Source organism: Pseudomyrmex gracilis, unplaced genomic scaffold (genome assembly GCF_002006095.1).
Source record: "Pseudomyrmex gracilis isolate BER0280 unplaced genomic scaffold, ASM200609v1 scaffold_6, whole genome shotgun sequence".
Classification (NCBI taxonomy): domain Eukaryota; kingdom Metazoa; phylum Arthropoda; class Insecta; order Hymenoptera; family Formicidae; genus Pseudomyrmex; species Pseudomyrmex gracilis.
The window spans coordinates 648,615-670,642 of record NW_018020590.1 but is presented as its reverse complement, the minus strand read 5'-3'; the positions used below and the strand labels follow the sequence as shown (position 1 = coordinate 670,642).

At 43.7% G+C, this 22,028-nt stretch overlaps 1 protein-coding gene across 10 annotated transcripts in view; it reads right to left on the bottom strand.

Moving 5' to 3' along the window:
• Positions 1-1,414: 1,414 nt before the first annotated feature.
• The window catches only part of LOC109858754 (protein unc-13 homolog B), a 168,079-nt gene continuing 147,465 nt past the window's right edge, over positions 1,415-22,028 (bottom strand). For 5 of the 10 annotated variants that reach the window (XM_020436323.1, XM_020436342.1, XM_020436349.1 and 2 more), the window contains 13 exons: positions 18,703-18,809; positions 12,075-12,216; positions 11,417-11,863; positions 11,077-11,227; positions 8,799-9,533; positions 8,487-8,708; positions 7,945-8,397; positions 7,722-7,853; positions 7,404-7,629; positions 6,977-7,126; positions 5,947-6,051; positions 5,663-5,825; positions 1,415-5,585 (listed from right to left, as the gene is read on the bottom strand). In XM_020436323.1, the coding sequence (XP_020291912.1) occupies positions 5,288-5,585; positions 5,663-5,825; positions 5,947-6,051; positions 6,977-7,126; positions 7,404-7,629; positions 7,722-7,853; positions 7,945-8,397; positions 8,487-8,708; positions 8,799-9,533; positions 11,077-11,227; positions 11,417-11,863; positions 12,075-12,216; positions 18,703-18,809 (3,331 nt within the window). In that variant the 3' untranslated portion in view covers positions 1,415-5,287. The remainder of the gene's footprint in view (positions 5,586-5,662; positions 5,826-5,946; positions 6,052-6,976; positions 7,127-7,403; positions 7,630-7,721; positions 7,854-7,944; positions 8,398-8,486; positions 8,709-8,798; positions 9,534-11,076; positions 11,228-11,416; positions 11,864-12,074; positions 12,217-18,702; positions 18,810-22,028) is intronic. The other 5 variants (XM_020436363.1, XM_020436381.1, XM_020436372.1 and 2 more) reach the window with 3 other exon arrangements.

Genomic DNA, 22,028 nt, shown 5'->3' with positions numbered 1-22,028 from the left:
GAAAAATATTTTCCAACAATAAAGGCGCTCCTCGCAGAACAACGAAGTTGCCTCTCTTTGCGTTTAGACGTAATTACCTAATAAACCACGCAGTGATCCGCGCAAAAGTCACGCGTTCTGCGTCGAGCGATTTGCGCATCGGCCTCCTCGCGCTCTGTGTTTACGTGTGTATGTGTGTGTGGTATGAGTTTTATATTCTTTTTTTTTTTTTAATACTTTTACTTACGAAACACAAGCATTCCGTCTTGTTTTATATATTTATTAGGTACATTACAATACGTGTCATACGATTCTCAAGCATAGTATTGTCAACAGTTGTATATATCTTGTTTTTTTTTCTCCTTAAAGATTCTTCGTTTTTTTTATTAGCGTCATCTCTTACTTCTTTCTCGCTAACGTATCTCGCTTGCGTTCTGGAGTCTGGCTTGAATTTCCGGTCTTGGTTCTCAATGCTTTTGTCCGGCGAGCGGACGCAAAAGTTTGCGGTACTCCCTTAGAAAACGGTCGCCTCCTTTCGAGACGAGCAAATGGGCGAGGTGACCAAACCACTTGACCCTGTTCCGTTGAAGTTCCTTTGAATCTCTTTCTTACGCTTGAAAGAACTCTCGGACAGTGACGGATCAATATGCTCGACAAAATAACGAGCTTCTATAAATTTTTCTCAAACAAGTACATGTGCGCGTCAAATTTATATATCTAATTTATTTTGTTACAATTTAAGTAGTTAATAATTAATTTAAGTAGTTAATAAGTTTTAGTACACATCGAGAACGACATAAAATCATGTGAAAAGCAATGTTTAGAATCTATGAGTTTTAAAAACTAGGTCGCACATACTTTCAAGTATTTGAGAACTTAAAGTTGATATCGGACAAAATATTGTTCACCGTAAATTTTCAAAAGCATTCGTTGTTACGTGCCGCACACTTTTGCGTCTCTCCCGCTACTTTCGTGTCTGTGTATTGTATCTCCGTAATAATTTCCTTGAGATTAATCTTTGCCGATAAAACTCGTGACCAAAACGCGTTTACGATTTCGTCTCGCGGTCACACAGGGTGTCCCAGGTTCCGCGCACCCCATTATGCGAATTCTCCGATCCGGTTTTTCAAGTATTCCTTTATCTTATTTTTTGTTTTGTTTAACAAAAAAGCGTCAAGGCAGCGACAACGTTTCGATCGTGAGACGATAAAAGTCCGAAAACTGTAACAAACGATAAAGGATGACGGAGCCTTTATATTCATATATTCTCGAGATTGAAAACTTTTACTTTCACAGCATTTTTATTTACGTGATTTAGATTTAACATTAGAAAGTTGTGGAAAAGGATTAAACTTTCGCTAAGGAGAAATCATCAATTGCGAATCGATCACAGGATCGGTAGATGAAAGGAAGTGGAGGCGAGCCTGGACCACTCTTACATATAAGTTTATATATATATGTATATAAATCTCTTTCGTTCTCTTTCTTTTCCGTTGCTCTCTCGACGAGACTCCTCGGACGTTTTAATGATTACAGAGAATAGAAATATGAGAACGTGTTCAAAGAAGAAAAATACTGTTACTATGTTTGGGATCAGTGTTAATGGCATCGTATCTATTTATGTCATGTTTGTCCTGTTTTTCCATATATATAAATTTCTTTCTTCCGTATGCACGGATTCCATCTACGGTTCTCCTTCATGTGTATGTGTGTGTGTGTGTGTATTTGTGCGTGTAAAATGTAACTTGTTAGTGTTCTCTTTAAGGGGTAATTATCACAGAATACACGAGATATTTTTTTTTCATTTAAGCTTACAAGATATTAATCGAAGCGGAGAGTAGGAGGAAAAATTGGCGGCCGACCCCGTCGACGATCGCGATGGCGATTTATATTTATACGATGCACGATCCGAAGTTCGTAGGTCGGAAAACGGAGAGAGTAATCGGAGATAATCGTCCGGATGTACCCGTCGACGAGGCCGATCTGAGTGCCGAATTCGCCAGCCCTTTTCGTATTCAATAATGTACTTAGTTAGGCAGCGGAGAAAATAGACACTTTACAAATGAAGATGGTAGCGAGGTCGCGGACCCGTGTTTTTCATTCCCATTTGCTCGAATTTACAACTCACGACAAATATATACACAGATGCAAGTGTTTCGGAAAAAAACAGAAACAAAAGGAAAACGGTTTTTTGAACCGTCGAAACAGCGGAATTTTGCAAGTATTTTGTGAACTGGCGGACGAAAAACTTTTTTAAGAACTTGAGCAAATTGATCTAAACTTATATAACAGATGCGAGATATTCATCTATAAATCAAATTAATGCTAATTATATTAAAATGCTAATGTCTCATAATTAGCTTCTTCATTTTCTCAAGTTTTTAATCAAGCGGACTCGACCGTTGTTGCGCAAAGGTCCTTCAATTTGTGTCACGCAATTTCGTATACTCAAATCATTCGTTCAGGGAAACACCTGCAGCTGTGAGACAATCGGATTGGTTTGGTTTTTTTTTTTGAGGGGGGGGCTTTCGTCTCTTTTTCTCTCTCTTTCGTTCCTTTCGATCGAAAATCCCGCGCTCGCAGCTACATCAGCAGTTTAGACACTATACACAATACGTAAGTATAATCTAGACGTACTACGTAGTAGAAACTTTTGAATATAATAGCGTAATCTCCGGAGTTGTGTTGTACCTGCCCGCGCTCCGCGCGGGCTGGACGATGACTTTGGATTTCATCGGAATTCGAGGTCGCGTGCGTCATTGTGTTTCTCTCACGGAGGGGATCCGACCAAAGCTTCGCGCAATCGCAAGACGTGGCGCGAAGAAGGGCGCGAACGTCTCCTCTCTTTATAAGACGACGTTCCACCCTCTCGTCTTCGTCTTCCGATACGATATAACACGTTTTCCCGATAAGAAAAATCGGCGGAGACGGTTAGACGCGTTTCTACGAACGGACGAACGCGTCCGCTATGTACAAGTACGAGATTAAGATGTACAAAGATGCGATGAAGCTAATAGACGGTAGCTGCGGTAATAGTAATAGTAGTAGTTTTTTTTTCTTTTTTGTGCGGTCTCTCAAGAGGACGTCGAGAGACGCGCCGTCTCTTCGCGCAAGAAAGCAGCGATCACTAGAGAGAGAATCAAAGCTACGGTATGATTACTTCGCGCACACGCTACGAGAGAGATTACGAACAGCGCTGTCAAAGATTTGTATCACGAGCGACGTCCGGAAAGATATACGGAGATAAGAGCTTTTCCGTGTGGTGTTATTATCTGTGACATCGGGATAATCGCTCGAATAATGATAAACAAAAAAAACAAAAACAATGTCCGCGATATATCCGGACGTGACGTCGTGATATCGACAGCGCTGTAAGGTTTACAAGAGTGTAAAGTTTAATTTTTTTTTCCTTTTTGTTTTGGAGGCTCGCTCGCTCGCTCGTAGAAAAAGGATTCGCAGCGCTTTCGGATCCGGGGGAATTGATATTACTCTGCTCTCTACGTTAAAATTACACACAAACGGGTTTTTATTTTTCCGGAGGCGTGTGGAATCTATATCGCGTGTGTCAACAATTGTGACGATCTCGCGTCGTTCTCTCGCGAGAATAACGGTTTTTTTGATAAAATGCGCGGAGCTTCCGAAGCTTTCGGGCGGATCTCGGACATATCATTCGCAACATTTAGCAAACAGCGGTTCAGCAGCAGTCAGACTCTTACGATCTCATCTCTCTCTCTCTCTCTCTCTGGTATAATCTTATACGAATAAGAACGTTACTTTACAATTACAATGCCTTACTAACTTTTTTTTCTTTTTATATTACTAACGGCACGCCGCTGAGTGACGTCACAGGGCGCGCCTATTTGGTCGTACGCAATGCTACATTTAAACTGTATATTTAGAAAAAACTTCTTCGTCAACAATTGTTTTTCACGTATCTACAGTAAACTTCGTCCTTCCGAACAAACGGTCTAGAAACGACGCGGTCGTGTTGCGTGCGCTATGTAGATGTGTGATTTGTACGTGTACGTATGTGTGAATTTTTTTTGTAGTACATATATGCAAGTGTTTCTTCGCGTACATGTCGTATGTGCTCCGACTTGGCTCTCTATTTTAGCACGTGCGGCCGCGTCGCGGTCAAGGACCAATCACACGTGGACCGTTTCTTCGTTTCTTTTCGTTTTTCTCCCTTGTCGAGGTCAGTCTTTCGGCGAACGGCGCGGCGCGTCCGTTCGAGAGAGCCCGTCGCGTATCGCGCGAAGCGAATCGTACTTCTCAGTTTTTGTTTTTTTCGCGCGCTCTGTTAATCTCTCGTCCTATATCTTACGTTACAAATATTTTTTACCAAATATATTGCGTACTGGCAGCACTGTTTACACGTTTCGCGTTTTTACGTCTCGCGAAGCACTCTCTCCTTCTTACATATATCTCTCTGTCTCTCTCTCTTTCTCTCTTTTTCTCTCTCCACTCTTTCTCCTTGCGTCTCATCATACGCGGCACTCGTACGAAGAAGAGTCTGATGTATCCTCTTTGTGTTTATTATGCATTTTGTTTTTAGCGCGTCGCTCGTCATCGTTGTTTTGTCGAGCTCCGCGCTTATACATATATATATACATATACATATATATATATATGTATATATATATATATATACATATATATCCTTCGAATTAATTTTATTAACTCGCTGAAATTAACTGGGGGTGGAAGAAACCACCTCGTTCTTCATTATTGTAGTAGTTACGCTGGACGAACGCCGAGTCACGCGGGGGTTGACCTAGCTCGTCGTCCCAACTCGAGATCTGTGGAAGATGATGGTTCCCGGGTGCATCGTCGCTGTCCTGGGACGGGGCTAAAGCTCTCGGTGTGTACGTGTGTTGTGTGTGTTATGTGTGTGATTCGTAAAAAAGGGAGAGGAAACACGTTCGACCGAACTCTGTGGCGCGAGAAATAGCCGGAGGGAGAAAATACTCCGCGATAAATCGGATCCCGTCGCTATACAGGCTCATCCCTCCTCGCGATGATTGTGTCTCGAAAGGCGGGAGGGTTCGGGCGATCGTTTTCGTCGGGCGATGCGTGTGAATAGCGCGGAAATTACTATATCTCTTCGCGTGTCCCTCGCGCGGAATTTAGTCGTGAAAGGTTTCGTTCGCTCGTGGCACCAAAGGCATCAAACGTTAAAACCCCTTTGGACGGCCTCCTGCTTCTCCTTTTCCTTCTTCTTCTTTTTCTCCTCTGCTTCGGGCTCTTTCCAAGCTCGAAGTGCTCGTAACGCTTCGCTGTCGGCTTATTAACGCGGCGTCGTGTCTCCTCAGGTGGGATTCGGCAGCGGTGTCTCTTGCCTGATATCGCTCTTCAGCTTCACGAACTCCTTGGCGATCTCGTCGTTGTTGCGCTGCGAGAGAATGCGCAGGATCGTCCAGCCGGTCTCGTCCATCTGGATGCGCTTGCCGAGCGACAACCAGCACGCGCACGAGCCTTCCTCGACGATATCCTTCAGCTGCATTACCGCGACCCCAACGAGTCTGTCCTCCCTCGCGAAGCAATAGTCCTTCACGCAGATGTGCAACTCGTAGAAGTCCAGTTGTTGTTGCTCGTTACCGATCATACTGAAAATTAAATTAAGACAAGGATATCAGTAAATTTGCAAATATTAATTATAAAAAAATGTAAGTGTGTGACTTACAAGTCGAAGCTCTCGTTGAATTGCGGCGACCAATTGTTGCTCTTCGATTTCGTCGATTGTTTCCTCTTCTTGCCGGTGAGGTGAGGACCAATTAGGTTCACCTCAACGTACGGCCTGAACATACCCGTGGCCAATTGCCACTTCAAGTCGTTCGCTGCCACAACTAGAAGATTATGAGAATTGTTAGTTAAAATATCGATGAAAATATCATGTCGTCAAAGTTAGTGTTTTCAATTGTCGAGATTTTACAAAAACTTTTTTCAAAAAACAATCGTAAACATTACCTTTGACCGTAACTTTCTGCTCGCCCGTTCCCGGATGCGTAAACAGATCCACTTGAATACTGACCTCGCCCACCGAACCCTCATCCGAACCGGCGGTATCTGGAACTTCACGAGTACGCAGTCAGAATTTTAAGCTCGAGCACAATGCCGTGAAGCTAGAGTGGCATCTAAACACTACGCGGACTTCGTCTGATTCTATCTGATGCTATGATCTGAGAGAGACTAAGAGGTCTAAGATCTATTCTCTGTCACTATTTCTAGAGCAGATTACATGCTCCGACAATAGGCACGGATACTTGTCAATTTCTTCCCCGAGTAATTATCAGAGAAGACGAAGTCGGCTTTTGCGAAATTTTCACGTGTCAATCACGTATGCGTCAAGAATAAAACTTTTGGTTTTATCGATTTGATTGTAAAAAAAGAAAAAAAACATTTTCGGTATTCGGAAAGTTTCAGTGAGACGATCTCCGAAGAGTTTCTAGTGCGTATAATACAGGTGTCCATGATGTGCAATCAATCAATCGATTGATCAATCGACCTGTGAATCCTTTATTCGTTTCCTTCGAATCCTTGTTGTGAAAACAAAGTGGAATAGCGCTAGGCAATGAGTAAATATGCTTAAGTATTGCAAAGTCTCTTTGATATACAATGTGTGTGTATGTGTGTACATGTTGATGAGTATCGAAAGCATAGTGTCAAGAAATATGAGATCAAAAGAGGCACTTTAAGTTCTCAGTAGTAGCAGCAAGAGTGGCGGCAAGTAGCAGCAGCGGCAGTGATAACAGCACAGCTTCCTAACACAGCCGTCGATTGTGTCAAGACATCTTTTCGTTTCGAATAAAAAAAAAAAAAAAAAACACAAATAGATATTCTATTTGTAACTGAACGAATATTAAAATCGAAATGTCAAAAATACATGTTCAGAACAATGAAATCAAAAGATGTCTCGACGCATCGACGCAGTTTCACTACATCCTAAAAAATCTCTCCACTCGTCCTGTGACTTTCTAAGGTTCTGCTCTGGCGATACCTTGTCGGCTCTCCCGACGAAGAGAGGGCTTGCTCTGGCGAAGGGGTTCCTCGAGGCTTTCCATACCCTCGGCTCCTTCCCCTTCGTCACCTCTCTCGCTGCTCATCGAACGCTGACGATGACGTAGCGTTGATGCATCGTTCAGCGGCACTGTCCCGACAATTTTCATTACGTCGTAATGTGAGTGTGTAAAGATGTATTAAATGTCGAAATGTACCGCCTCACATATTCGCGACGGTTATGCGACGGTACGTTTAACGTAATGTTTCGTTAAAACATTAGACCATTCGTGTTTAGCTCGTGTGTGTGTTTCTTTGAGTATTTTCACATTTACGATATTTAGCGCAAAAAACACATACAAAAATAATAATCTTTATCAGTACGGCTTACGTATGTACCGCAAACAATAAACTCGAAAGCGACGTACCTTGGTTGACTTGTGAGGTGACGAAAGTTTTGATGAGAGTGTCCGTGGTTTGCGTGTACAAACTTAGCGCGTAACGAAGGCTCTGCAATTCCGGCGATTTCTCCAGGAATGTCTTTTTCAAGCCGTTGCCGCCAGCGTGGAAGTACTGTTTGATCGTGTCCAAAGCGACGTCGAGAACCGCGCACTGCTTCGGCGAAAGATTCTTTTCCACTTCTTTGGAAATATCCTGTGAGATGAGATAAATAGCGTTGAATTTAATTAGCGTGTCGAATTCGATATTGTGTGCTTAAGTAAGTTGTTTGTCATGAGGTTAATTACCATAACACCGCTGAGAGCATTTTTCACATCGGGTTTCCCAGCCATGTGGTTCTTAAACAGCTTCGACATGTCTTCTATCTTGGCGTTCGCAGCGAGATTCTTGGCGTTATCCGTCAAATTCTTGAACATCATCTGTGCGAAAAACAAAGAATTTATATAAATAATATATGTTCAATTGGTATTTTATTAAGTTGAAAATTTATTTAAAACGTAATCAACTTACGCTTCTATCCGTCATAGGTGGTAGAACGACGGTTTTCTCTAGAATTCTCATGACTATCTTCCATAGTTCTTTCAACAGTCTCTTCAATACCGTTTTCTCGCACGACTCTGCGTATAGAGATAGGCTACCGTCGAGTAGAACCATGAGCGGTCTCAAAACGTCGTCGGCTTCTGCGGTTACGTTGTTCCTTTGTGCTGGCTGTGACAGAGTTACCTGTCCTCCGCCTTTGATAGCCAACAACAGATCTCCTAGCTCTTTGACGGACTGCGTTATTCGCGGTTCAAGACTGTTTGCGAATTGCATAGCCAATTCGTCGAGAGCGCTGTTTAGTTGTTGCTGTAGCTCCTTTAATATATTCGCCGCGTCTTCTTCGAGCTTGTCGCCGCCCATCGATTCGAACATCTTCTCCAATTGCACCCGAAGTTGTTGGATGTTGTTCATGAGAATACAAGCCTGTGAAATGATAAATAATAATGAAAGTCGGTCGATGCCGCGTGATCTTCGCAGAATTTCTTTTTTTTTTTTTTTTTTTTATTACGCACAATGCGCTCCTCTTTCAGATGACTTGGGAATTCCTTCTTTACGATATCCGCATACGCCACCAAAACCTTCACTATGGTCTTCGCGAATCTCTTCATGTATCTCTTCCAGATCTCCGGGTCCGGACATTCGAGCTTTGACACCACGTCGAAGCATTGTGTCAGCTGCGTGAAGACATCGACGACGGATACGCTGAAGAGCACGTGTTCGCTGCTCTTTTGGAACTGTATAAAAAAAATTTGAATAGCCATTAAGAAATACTCTGTGCCGTAAGGAATACCGTATCATGATTAATGAACAATAGTGCCACTTACGCCTTCCTTTTTATCTCTACTAAAGGCACCGTGGAGATACTCCAACGAGACGTCGTCGTTCTCGTTGAGCCATTGCATGACGAAGGGCTCGAACCAAGCCGGATATTCCGGCACGGCGCCCTTATACGGCGGCACGTCCTTGACGTAATTGGCGTGCAGCCACTTGACCTTAAAGTGCAGGTTCATATAGGCCGAGGATTTACATCGTCTATGCTGCTCGTGCTCCTCCAGGGCATACTTCATGTCCACTGCGAACATGGACCAAATAGTGGCCGCCGACAGTTGACCGATGTTCAACTCCTGGGGGAATTGATTCAGCACGGGCGCATAGCTGTTCTTGTCCTCCTCGATCACCGAGACTATCAGAGCGATCAGCTTGTGCCAAAAATCGAGCGAGTCAAGCGACGGTCCGTGATCGTCCGCGTCTCGCTTCGCCTCATTTGGATCCGCTTGGAACTCCCGATTGTACAGATCGTAACAGTTCTCGAAGAGAAACTGATAAGTTGATCGCAGACACGCCTTCACGCAGTCCTTCACGACGGTGCTAGCGCGCGGCGGGCTCGACAATTCCTGGACCTTCATACGGAAGAACGTGATGCTCGTCAACAGGTCCACGGTGCTCTTCAGATCCATCAACTTTTCCTGGCTCGAGGCTGGGAAGTTGTTTCTATACATCGACAGGTCGATCCTGAGGGAGTTGTGCAGCTGGTCCAGGAGCTTAACGAATTTTTCTTTCTAAAAATAAAATCCAATCAATATTTACGGTGAGAGGACGAATATATATATTTTCTTCCTTTGTGATATATATATATAATTATTCTCCGCTAAAATGTAATTCTCACTTTTTCTTTCGTCGTTGAGATTTTATTTTATCTCGTGAGCTTTTTATCAATGCAATAGTTAATGCACGTCCCGCTAAAAGGCTCTCTTATCGAGTTTTTCATTCTGTCGTCTCGGTTCGCTCGAAGACTTGAAACCGCAACGAATTTCGTCGGCGAAAGTTTCACGTAATATTTTCGAAGGAGAATATCATACATAATTCATGAATATAAAAAACACTCCCCGTACACCGGTTTTTTCTTCCTGAATTAGAGGATTCGCGAATTTAAATTTCGCACGAAATTTCAGCCCACATGTGTCGTTTTTACGATAAACGAGAGAACGTCGAGAGAGTCGCACGGAGAAGAACTGATGATAAAATTTTTCGAGGGAAAGAGAAATACTCTTGTTTAGTGTGTAACATGCGCAGTGATCTAAGTGACAATCGATTTGGGTGGAGCTCGAGCGTCTATCCTCTACTTTCCTCTATCAGGTCTAATGAAATGATGAAAAAGCAGAGGGTAACTCGCAAGCTTAGGTTTGAGTGGTTTTGAGCCGGGACTTGTATCCCATACACACACACACACACAAACACACTGACGATTGTCGGTTCGATACTTGTTGGTAGGCAGCTATTTTATGATACAAAAAATCTAGACATACGACACGTATCGTCAAGAGACAGCACAAAGGCACGCGAGGAAAATTTCCATATTTCTTATAAGGCAGAGAAAAATTCATTCGCTCGGCTTTGCGGTGGTTACCATGAGAGTGAAATTCAGATAATGACGGACCAAAAGAAAATCTTAATTAAAATCTTAAATAACTAGCCTAGCACGTACAGTCTTTTCTGTTAGTGCGTCCTCTTTTTTCTCGAAGGAAATATTTAGATCACAAAAAAAAATAAAATATAATATATTCATATAAACATACCGCACGATCTTGATTCAAATATGAATTTGTAATGTGTGAAATTAACAAGATTTTTTAAAACATCTCTTTATAAGGGTACTTTTTATTTCTCGAAATTTCTGACAAAAGGTCAGATTTCTGTGGCAGATTAGAGAAAATCCGATCAAATCTGCCAAACGCTCGAGAGTAAGACCTTATTCAAAGTAAAACTCGGCGGCGACGTGGATTAATCCCTTTCGAAAGTTTGTGAAGTGATTATTTAAATATTCGCGTCAGCTGATCCCTCGTTCGTGACCCGGCGAGAGGATGTAATTGATAGGAGATGAAAATCGCGTCTTTGGCGCAAGTCAACCTGCAGAGATATGGAAAGCAGTTCGGGATAACGGATGGCGCTCTGGTTGGCTCCAGGAAATTGCAAGAGTATTTCTTACCCCCTCACCACCGGGTCTCAGCATCCGCCATCTCTCACTCTTCCGCTCATTCGCCCTAACATGTTCAGTAAAACGACGCCACCATTCAATGGCAGCCTTCAACGTTCAGTACTTACTCCAAAGTTACTGGCGGCGAATCTATCACTGGCCGACACACTCGGACTCGCGGTCGTATGGGCGTAGTACGCGTTTATATTCGCCAAGAGGGTCGACATAACCGCCGGTACGCCTGGACACAGGTACTTGGTTGAGAGGCAGTGGAAGTGCCTGAAAAAAAAAGTGAATTTGGTTCACGATGCGGAATCACATCGTATTAAAACTTTTCGCATCCTGAAACAAGTTAAAAAATAAATAGATGATAAGATTAAATATATTAAAAGAAGATTCTGGTCTAAAGCGCCGGAAATAAAATAATTTTAGAATTTTTTTCAACAAAAAAATGATGACGGCACTCACGTCATCGCCTGGTAGATACTCTCAATGCCGTATCGCATGGCAAACTCGTCGACGAGCTCCTCGCCAGGAGGATCAAAGTAGACCTTCCAGGATTCGTCGCCCTGCGCCTCGGGCAGCTTAACCATACCGCCGTTCTCCTCGCACAGACTGTGGAAGAGATTTTCGTGCAGGCAGGTGTACTGCACGTGGTAAGGTGCTACTTTTTCCTCGCCTTTGATCTCGACGCTTATGTGTAACCGAATAGAGCCTGACACCGCGCTCTTATCCGTCCTCTTTTCCAAATTGTACCAGACATCCATCTCGCCGCTGAGAGTCCGCACCTCGATGATGGTCTGTCCGAGAAAGTCGTCGCTCTCCCGCGTCAACTTTTGCCTCAGCTTCGACTTCAGATCGTTGTCCTCGTCCCACACTCGGACCTTGATCCGATCGGATGAGTTGTGGCACTCGCTGCACATAAGTTTTCGTAACGTTCATGACAAAGAAACATTTTTATTTTCGACGTTTGCATTTTTAACAATAACGTGTGACAAATGTGAACACACGTGAGCAGACAATTGATGCGTTATCGCGCGAGAAAACGGAGAATTTACGATTTAAAATTTGAGAATCTTGCAAATTCCGCGCGAACACAATTGAAAAACTTGCCGAAATTACTTACAAGTAGAACTTCTCGTGCCAGACTGGATTCAACTCCCGCGGCATGGTCCTCGTACGTTTCTTTACTTTGCCAACTTGGACCGTCACGTACGGATCAGATGTGCCGCTCTTGTCTTTGGCAATTAATCCCTGGGCGCTGATCACTAAAGAACGAAAGAGGAATATTAAGGCCTGTGTGTTCTTTACCGAACGGCGAATGCCTAGAATGCGCGATGAAATATTTGAAAATCCCGAAAAGGCGTTCGATTCTCGCGGGCACGAACGTAAATTTCTAACTTCGCGCGGTAAACATAACACAATTACCGGACAATACCGTTGAAAGAGAAAAGGCCAAAGTTTGCCAGCTGGCTACTGTCCAAGAACACAACTGCGAGAGATAATTCAATAAAGACAAACAAAATCGAATATCCGCCGGAACATCTGTTCGCATCGTAACGCAGAAACCAAAAAAAAAAAAAAAAGCAACGTCGTGAATTTGTATTTCCATTTCCAATCCGCATGAACGCGTCGCGAAATCGACGAAATCACCGACCGATTTTCGCGCATTTTTGCGAAATCGTGTGATTTCTTCTCCTCGTGTGACGGCACGCGAAAGAGAATCGTGACGAGGGGAGCAATAAAATCGTCGTCGTATAAAATGTCGAAATCGCGTGATTTAACGCGGAGACCAACGTCGTGAGACGTTTTCTACAGAGATAAGACGTATTCTCCTCGCGAATCGAATACTTAAAGAAAAACTATGTCGATAAACACGGTCGGGAATGCCGATCATCTATCTTCTACGGTGGATTATCGTAATCGGTCGGGTCGACCGAGTATCCGGATAATTGGCCACAAACGCGCGATTACGGATTTCAAAACCAAGCGCGCGTCGTCGCACAAAGCAATAAAATTTTACTGTCCCGCTTGATTTCGATTTCGAGCGACGTATGCGTATTTCATTCGTATTCTCATCCCATTGCCGCTTAATCCATCTTTACGCCCCGACAATTTTGCCTCTATGCAGTATTTACGAGAAATAATCCGCACGGAATAACTGAAAAGTGAACCACTGCAATTTCAAGTGATTTTGCTACTGTAACGCAAAAAATTGCGTAACTAATTTTTTCTCTTTATCCGCAATGTATATTTATTATTTAGAGACTTTGACACACTTTTCGAGAGAGGAAGACTCGCATTTATTTATCGACGATGTATGAAATTTACAAGTCTTCTGAAATTTTTATGCCGGATATTTTCACAGAGCGCTGATATAATTTTTTATTTAAAAAATAGACAGCGAGTTCTATTTGAAAAAGAAAAAAAAACACTTGTATATATTTATTTGTTCTGTCATTTTTCACCATGATGAAATTGCTCAGTACTTTCCGCAAAACTTCAAACTTGCAAAACAAAAAAAAAAAAAAACAATCGAGTTTATTTCACCGGAGAACAAACTCGCGGTCACAGTCAGTATTTTTTAGAACGTCAAGATATACACGAATAACATAATAATTAATAAACGTGCGTGCAATCGAATAAATTGATCGATGCTCTCTCGCACACAGTTGACATCCATGTGTATTTTCAATAATATGGAAAATATGTATAAATTCGCGATCGCGAAACGAGAAGATATTTTTTCAATCGACAGTTCGTTGTGTAAATATAATTATTACATATACGTCGTGAGAAGAGAGTGCATGCAAAGGTTCAGCACATCCATCTGGATTGGACACTCGATATCCATTGTAGGCAGCTATCGTAAAAGCGTGCATAAGCTCGGCGTGAATATCATGTATATATATCGTAATAATGTACGCGTATGTACGGGTACGTATATTATATGCGATACATACAGACACGTAAAATCACAAACATAAAAGGGAATATTCAACGTCAATAAACGAGGAGATATATATATATATATATATATGTGTGTATATATTAACGTGCTGTTCGAGTTGGATCGACGGACAGACACACATGCCCATGCTACTAACTCTTTCCGATTCGTATCGCCGAATTGCAGTGGAGAAGACGATCGCCGATGCTTCCTGCCGTCGACGAATGTCGATTTCATACCTAATCTCATTAATCATCGAGTCATCGCCACAATCCACTTCGTGAGAGATGTCAAGAGTCTCGGACGCGCGCCGCAAACGCGCGCGTCCGTATGTTTCTGTGTACGTGTGCGTCTGTACGTGTACGTGTGAGACTGTATAGGTATGTTGTAATTTACGCATTTACCAACTGCGTCATGTACATCACGCGCAACGTGTGTACTCTACGTTCGACGGGAGAGAGGGATGACTTCATTATCAATTTAACAATCAACGACGCGAAGATTATTGCGCTCGGCGACGCACAATTGCTTAATTTAATATCGTCGGTTTCACGCGCGTCGAGATTTCAACGTCAATTTGTAATTTGTGTATTACGCGCGCGTTCAGTTCTCGTTCGCGAGTTCGATGCATTTAAGAAAGAATAAGGCTGCGTATAATGTAATAAATCGTTCGCAGAGAAAAACGCTCGCGCAATTGAAATCGAACGTTTTGTATATAAAGTCATACATACGAATCCATTACGAATGCAAGTGATTTATTGAACGTCGAAAGGTGTTCTCGTTGTTGCGCGATTTGCAATATATATGAACCGAATGGATGTGCGTTATGAATGTTATACGATCGCGCACGTTTTGCGTGATCGGTTGTGTGATGTTGCAAATTTAATTCCAAATAAATATTGAAAACACTCCCCGAGGGAGGACACAAGTTAGACGTATAGTATACATTAATGTCACATGTGTTTTAACGCTTGTGATTTCAAGAAAAAAAAAACAACAAAACATCCCGCGCGACTATCGAAATTATCATCGATATCGAACGGTACAATTTCCCGCTCGCGTGTGCGTTTTATGAGGTTGATTGTTATCAACGCGCGATATCGATTCGACGTGTTAAGCAGCGCGCGCTAACGCGCGTGAGAGTCCAATCTCCGCGTGTGCGAACACGCTCGCGCCGCTAATTTAACGTAGGTAGGTAGGTAGGTAGGGTAGGTGGCACACAGAGACTACTTTATGCGCGGTCGCGCCATTCATTTTTAATTGATCACACTGCGGCGATACGTGTGCTGCGACGATTATGTGCCGTATCGCGCGCGACACACTACGCTTTTTATTATCTGACCCGCAAAAAGGGAGATTGCACCGGGAATACGAGCAATACGATTCGCTCATTTTTCTCTCTCTTCCCTCTTCGAGCCCCCATCGTGCCGCAATCTGCAGTCCGGATCTCGGTGGATGGCAGCTATTTTAATTTGCGCCACCGAGTCAAGAGATTTGATTACTAGGGCGGAAAAGGAAGCAGTGCCGACTGTTGCCCGCGCATCACCTCTGTCGCCAACTCCGCGTCCCTATCTCTTATTTCCGTCGATTTCCTCCCTTATCTCGTCCATGTGACGACCAACTCTCTTTCTCTGAGAGAAAGATAGAAGCGGCCAGTCAAAATCAGATTATTCTATTCAAACCGTGCGTGGCAACACGACGAGGAAATCAAAATAGGATATTTCCGTGCGCGCACGGAGAAGAATAATTAAATAATCCGATTTTATACTTTCGCATGTGTGCGTTCGAACTTTGACCTTTTGATTTTAATCGTTTAAACCAGACTCTCTCCCGTGAGTTCTTCTGTATAAGAAAAACGTTCAAGTGCACTTAAGCATAAACAGTTTCTTGCAGCAAGTCGATGTTGCGTAATTTCTTGTTTTTCCTCTCTTTTGATGTGTAATTCTCGATTAACTAACGTAAACAGTTTCGAGCAGAACAGGCCGAGAAATCGAGTCGACCGACAAACGGCTTGACACAACGGCGGTTGACGATTTCTCGACCGTAGTCACTTCGTCCGAGAAATTGTCTCAATTTTCTTCTTCTGCTTCTCTTCTGATTATTTAAGCTTGCCGCTTCCACCGAGACGGTATAAAAAACCATGCGCGACGAAAGGAAACGACGGAAGAGATAAAACGCTTAAAAAGGAGAAGAGACGCTGTCTAAAGCAGACCATTTTGCTGATTTTCTTTTTATTTTTTTTTAATGCAGCGCCCTATTTACTTATCTATACGTTTTCGTCCGGGCACAACCGTTACCTCTCTTTTTTTTTTCACATACCTCCGACCTCCTTTTTTTCTCGGCCCCGCTACTTCCGCTGTTAGCGGCGAACGCCGGCAAAAGCGCCGTTGGATACCCGCGGCAGCTTTTTGAGGAGCGAAAAAAAAAAGTACCATTGCAGTTTGCTGTGCTCAGTGTGCTTATCGACTTTTCCGCACGGGAATAACGTGCCGCGCGCGCAAATATCGCCTCCGTCCTCATCCGCCTTTCTGGCTGATTATAAATAATTTAGCGCCATCTCTCTCTCCGTCTCTCCAACATTACGCTAAGTGCATAAAATGCAGCTTACGTTAAATTTAACAGAGAATTCTCGTTTCAGATTCATATCTCTCCTCCGTCTGCGCTCTGTGCCCTTTATTCAGCGTTTTTCTTTTTTTTTTTTTTTTTGCTTTTTATTCAGTTTCGTTTTGAAGAAACATCACACAGTACATCCTCACGGTTTTATCTCGTTGTATTGTTATTGAAATGTAAAACTGCAAACGCGAATATATATCTATATATAAAGATGATATAAAATTCTACCGTTCCCGAAAACGTAACGTTCGGCTATGAGCGTCTCGACGTGCTTTGGTTATTTAAAAGACAACCGAGAGAGCCGCGCGGGAAAGTTTTCTTTCGCGAACGGAAGTCTATTTCTTTCTCTCAACCCGGCCGGCGCTAGATATGCACGAATTCCCGCAGTGGGAATGCGGGCAAGACTGCGGGGAAGAAAAAGAGAGACTGATTCCTTCCTTCATTCGCGCGGATTTCGCACTCGGGAATGACGAAAGAGAGAAAATCGAATCCCATTGGACTTTTCTTCTCGTCGAGTTCTCCGACGTTTTCGGCGCGACCTGACAAGCGCGATCGTCGTATTCTCTCAATCGCGTTCTTATTATTGGCGTCAATTCCCGAACACGTCCGGGCTTTTCGCGTTCGCATATATACTCGAACCATTTTATTAGCTGAGAAAAATAACCGAGATTTAACGAAGTTTATTTCTTGCGCGCGCGCAAAACAGTATTATCGATAAGAACATCACGGTATTTTTCGAGACGGGCTCGATGGGTATTCTTTTATGAGGTGCAGTTTCCGCCGTTAGGATAAGAAATACATCTATTCATACATACATACATACACACACGACGTGAATGGGCTGCGGAGGCTGAGCGCAGCTATATTACACTTGTCTGTACGTTGAACTATCGATCCTTCTCGGAGAAGAAGCGCCCCACGTATACGCAGTACCTGTGTGTGCCGTTTCTCTCTCTCGTCGTCGCAGCGCGACAGACACCGCGATTGCAATTTCAAAACGATGAACTGTAATTTTCTACGACACGCGCCGTTTGTGTAATGCAGCGCGAAGTTATTACACACGGGTCTTGTCATTTTTATCGGCAGCCGCGTTATACAACTGCGGAACCCGATTTGATAAAAATCAAAAAAAGAGAAATAAAACGCTCGTCTCGTTTCGTCGCGACACAATTCAACGTGTCCGACTGTACATGAGTATATTTGCCAATTCGATACAACGTCGTCGTCCTAGAAACGCATTCGATGTAGGTCTCGGGTATATTTAAAGAGCTTCATCCGCGAAAACGGAGCCGCGCGCGCGTTCCGACCGACCGACGGAATTTAACAAATTGCTTTTAGTTCTCGCTGTAACAACACGAGTGCGACAAGGGGGATCTCCCGCCGATACATCCAATATATAGTATGCTCGAATTTCAATAATATTTCCGAAGTTGGCGCACATAACGCTCGATTCAGCTACACGACCGCTCGATCGATCCTCGAAAGTTTGACTTTGTCCGGAACGGACAAAGTGTGCATCGCGTGCAAAACGTTGCGGTATGACGCAACCGGGATGCGAGAACTCGACCGCGCGCGACTCGACGCAACGCGAAGCGCATCGTCGTATATCATATACGCCGCTGCTTTATCGTTAGCTGCGATAGCCGCGCGAGTTTCGCAACACCGGGATCTTCCGTGTTGTTTGCTTTGCAGAATCGTGCGCGCGAGAACGCCTGTGCTTATCGGAAGTCACTTCGTACAGGATGCATAACGACGCGTTTATAATTGCTGATCGTATTTTTTTTTTTTTTTTTTTTTTTGAGATTACGTGCAGATTTAATTTCAATTTAATTTTTGGTTTTTAACTTGAATAAATTCAAACTTGAATAAATTCAAGTTAAAAACCAAAAAATCTGAGACAAGATCTACAAACATGATGCACCCTGATGTGCTTCTCGATAAGTAGAAAAGTTGCTCGTGTAGATTCGGTGAAAAGTTTCTTTGCGAAAAAAGAAAGTAGTAGTGATCATTAGAGAGCTGTTTTACCGCAGAATAGTGTAAAGTTTTCGTGTAAGACAGTGTGTTTTCCAAGCGTGTGTGTGTATGTGTGTGTGTGTGTGTGTGTATACACGTGAGTAAACGAGTGTGAGACTCGAAGAATGTGGTGAGAATGATGATTAAAACTCTCTAAGGCTAGTTTATCATGTATCACCTGTGATGGCGATCTTGCAGGACCACTTGCTGGTACCCTCAAGGACGATCTGTTCGGCCTGCTCGAGGCTGTCTATATGCGTATCCGGGTCGACTGAAAACGTTGTGCTGAAAATAAGAGACAATGTCCTCGTCATCGGATCGTCCTTCGACAATCTCTCGTACCGCACGCCGTCTTTCAACTTTCAACGGTGTCGCTTGGAGAGAACAGGGCATCCTCCCGCGACATCTTCCGAAGGGAAGAAGACCAGGAGGAGTGCGTACGTATCTTGTCGTGGAGGCCACCGAAGGACACGGGTACGCCACGAGGCAGGAGATCGTCCAACGTCATCCAGCAGCAGCAGCAGCAGCAACAGCAGCAGCAGCAGCAGCAGCAACGCGGCGATATTCAACAGCCCAGCTATGTTAGCGAGGATATACATTCGCGGCAGCCAGGAGGGACTAGGAGCGGATATTTTTTTCCGGATATCTGCATCTGGATGTGGGTGTATGTGTGTGTATATGTGTGTTTGCGTGTGAAAAGCAAAGCGACACGTGTGTTTCAAGTCCGCGCCTCAATATGGGATGGATTAGCTCGCTCGCTCGCTCGCTCAAAACTGTTTTTCCCTCCCGTCATCTCTCTATACACGTGTGCGCAATTTTCGCGCGAGAACATACGGAATTCAACGGATGAATATGGATGCGAGGAAAAAGAGCGAAGGTAACTCGCGAGTCTCGAATTACAGCTCGTTGGAAGCAACGTTGATCGATTTTATTTACATCGAAGATGAGCGAAAACGGGATTGATCGAAGATCAATCTGGAAAAACGGCGAACAGAACAGAAGTTGCGGAGAGTTCTGTGAATCAGGCAGAAGGCGCCTCAGTACAGCGAAACGCCATTCGGGTTTCATCTAAGTTTCGTTTCGCGGTGCACGAGAAAGGTCGATCGATCACGCGCGCATTGTCGCGCGATAACGAGCGCATTGCCATGCCACCTGTTAACCCTCGCCGTCATAGAATTAGCGTCGTTCCATATATACTAAAGACTGACCAAAGCGCGTCTCCGTCCGAAATAAGAAAACTTGTTGCACGACTTATACGTGGCCCATCGCCAACTCGGGACTTCCGTTGATCTCTCCCAGTCGCGTTTTTAAAGACACGTGACTAAAGTCACGTGTTGGTTTTTTTGACCTCCCTGTCACGTGATCGTACTTTAATCACGTTTTTAAAGACACGTGATTAAAGTAAAGTCAATAATCGTTTCGCGAACGCCAACGACAACGTGAGCAACTTTATAAATGCCTAACATAATCACGTAACGACATATATACCGTAACGACATCCACTTCAGAGTTTAGAGGACGTTAAATTACATTCCTTGCCCGTGAAAGGCAAGTGTATTAGAAAAAAAAACTTTGAGTAAAATACATCCAATCTTCTTTTTTTTTTTGACGCACTCACAAGAATAATTACAGCCATTTTTTTTAATCCGTAAAACTTTCCTGATCGAGTTGAAAAATTCACGAAGATTATGGATCGAAAAGTACTCTTCTGTAGTTGAGTTATACATAATTTAGGAAAAAGTTCGCGCGAGATAATTCAATTTTCCACCGTGCATTTTCGTACAGTGAAAGCGAGATGGGCCAAAGTTTTGAATTGAACAACCGCCATCGATCAATAACACTGTCAAACTTTCTCTAATGTACGGGAAGAAGCACCGCGCTGCGTGGTGGTACCGCGGTGCGTACTTGTGTTTCTTTTTTTTGTATTTCCCGTCAGAGCGCGAAGAAACGACTGCGCGAATGGGAGAAAGAAATTCATTTCTCTCTTTGATTCACGGAGTCACAATGGTTTGCGTTACCGCGCGGAATGGAGACGTCGAGCACAGAAAGAAAAGCGGAATGCGCGCGTGTTATTTCGGTTCGCGGAGTACTTTTTTCTTTCTTGATCGCGCGCGCGCGCGTGTGTGTGTGTTTCTGCCAACACACATTTCGCGCGCGATAATAGCCGCGCGCGGGAAAAACACACAGGATCGATAGCGGGCTGTTTGTTTATAAGAAGTAGATAAATGACGTGTAGACCTGACATTGTTTTCTTAACTTTGCGTTCTTTAGAAACTATATAAGGCCACTTTCAAGCACAAAGAAAGCTATTCGAGATTCACACAATATATATTGACCTACATCGTCCGACGTCGTTTGTCTCACATTTATAGACAACGTTCTCTGTTTATAAATTCATAAACGCAATTCAAGCTTCTTGAAGATGAAGCGTTTATATCAGTGCGACGTTTTTCTCGACTTTCGACCTGTGAGAGCCTATTTCTTCGGTAATAAGGTGCGTTTAAGCGCGAATCCTTGAACTAAACCGACGTGTGCTCCCAAACGAGATCGTTTCTCCCTTAATCTCTTCAACACGCGAGACCTACTTCTTCTTCTGAGACGCCGCCGCAGGTCGCAATCCAGGAACTAACGCGTTCGACCAAGTTGATGATCGATGCCTCATGATGACGTCTCTCGTCTCGTTGTAGAGTGAGAGAGAGAGATAGAGCCCTCGATATACTGAAGATTACAGGTGGTTGGTAGATTGCTTTCGATAGACGTCACTGTGGTATTGGCCTATCGGTCAGGGATTCACGTTCATGGCGGTTCGGCTATAGCCGAGTTTACCTTAGACAATGGCAACGGCACATACTTGCTGCCACAACAAGTTGCCACGTGACCTTAATGGACTTTCGATTGAATTCCCTCGAACGAGAGGAGAGCGTCGCGTGATACTTGACCAGGACGACCGCACGACACGCAGCGCAGTACCTACACACGAGTATCTACATACTACGGAAAATACCGACGCTACCACCACTTCGTGCAACTCGTACATCTTCATGGGGGTGCGTAAACAGAGCAACGTGCGAGTTGTCTGGAATTAAAACTGTGTATTGAGGTCTCGTGATTTCTTCCCAGCGGATAATTGGCTGTTGCGCTTCAAAGAGATTTCAAAGAAAAAAAAAAACATTCTGCCGAGCAACGTTGATCAAGTTTGTTGCTTCCAGTCGGAAGTTTCCGACCGTTTAGACTACAAGAGAGAGAGAGAGAGATTTCATTCTGGAACTCCGCTCGCTCAACCTGAGAACGAAAAGACCTCGCTGCAGATCCGTTGGGCGAGTGCGAACGAGCCGAGAATTGCAAACTCGATTTCATCGATCCCGTCGAAATGGACCGGTCGTCGCAGCTGGGATTGGCGTGAAATTGAAGCGAAGAGGAGCATCGTCAAGGGAAAAAAGAAAGAGAGAGAGAGAAAGAGAGAGAGAGAGAGAGAGAGAGAGAGAGAGAGAGAGAGAGAGAGAG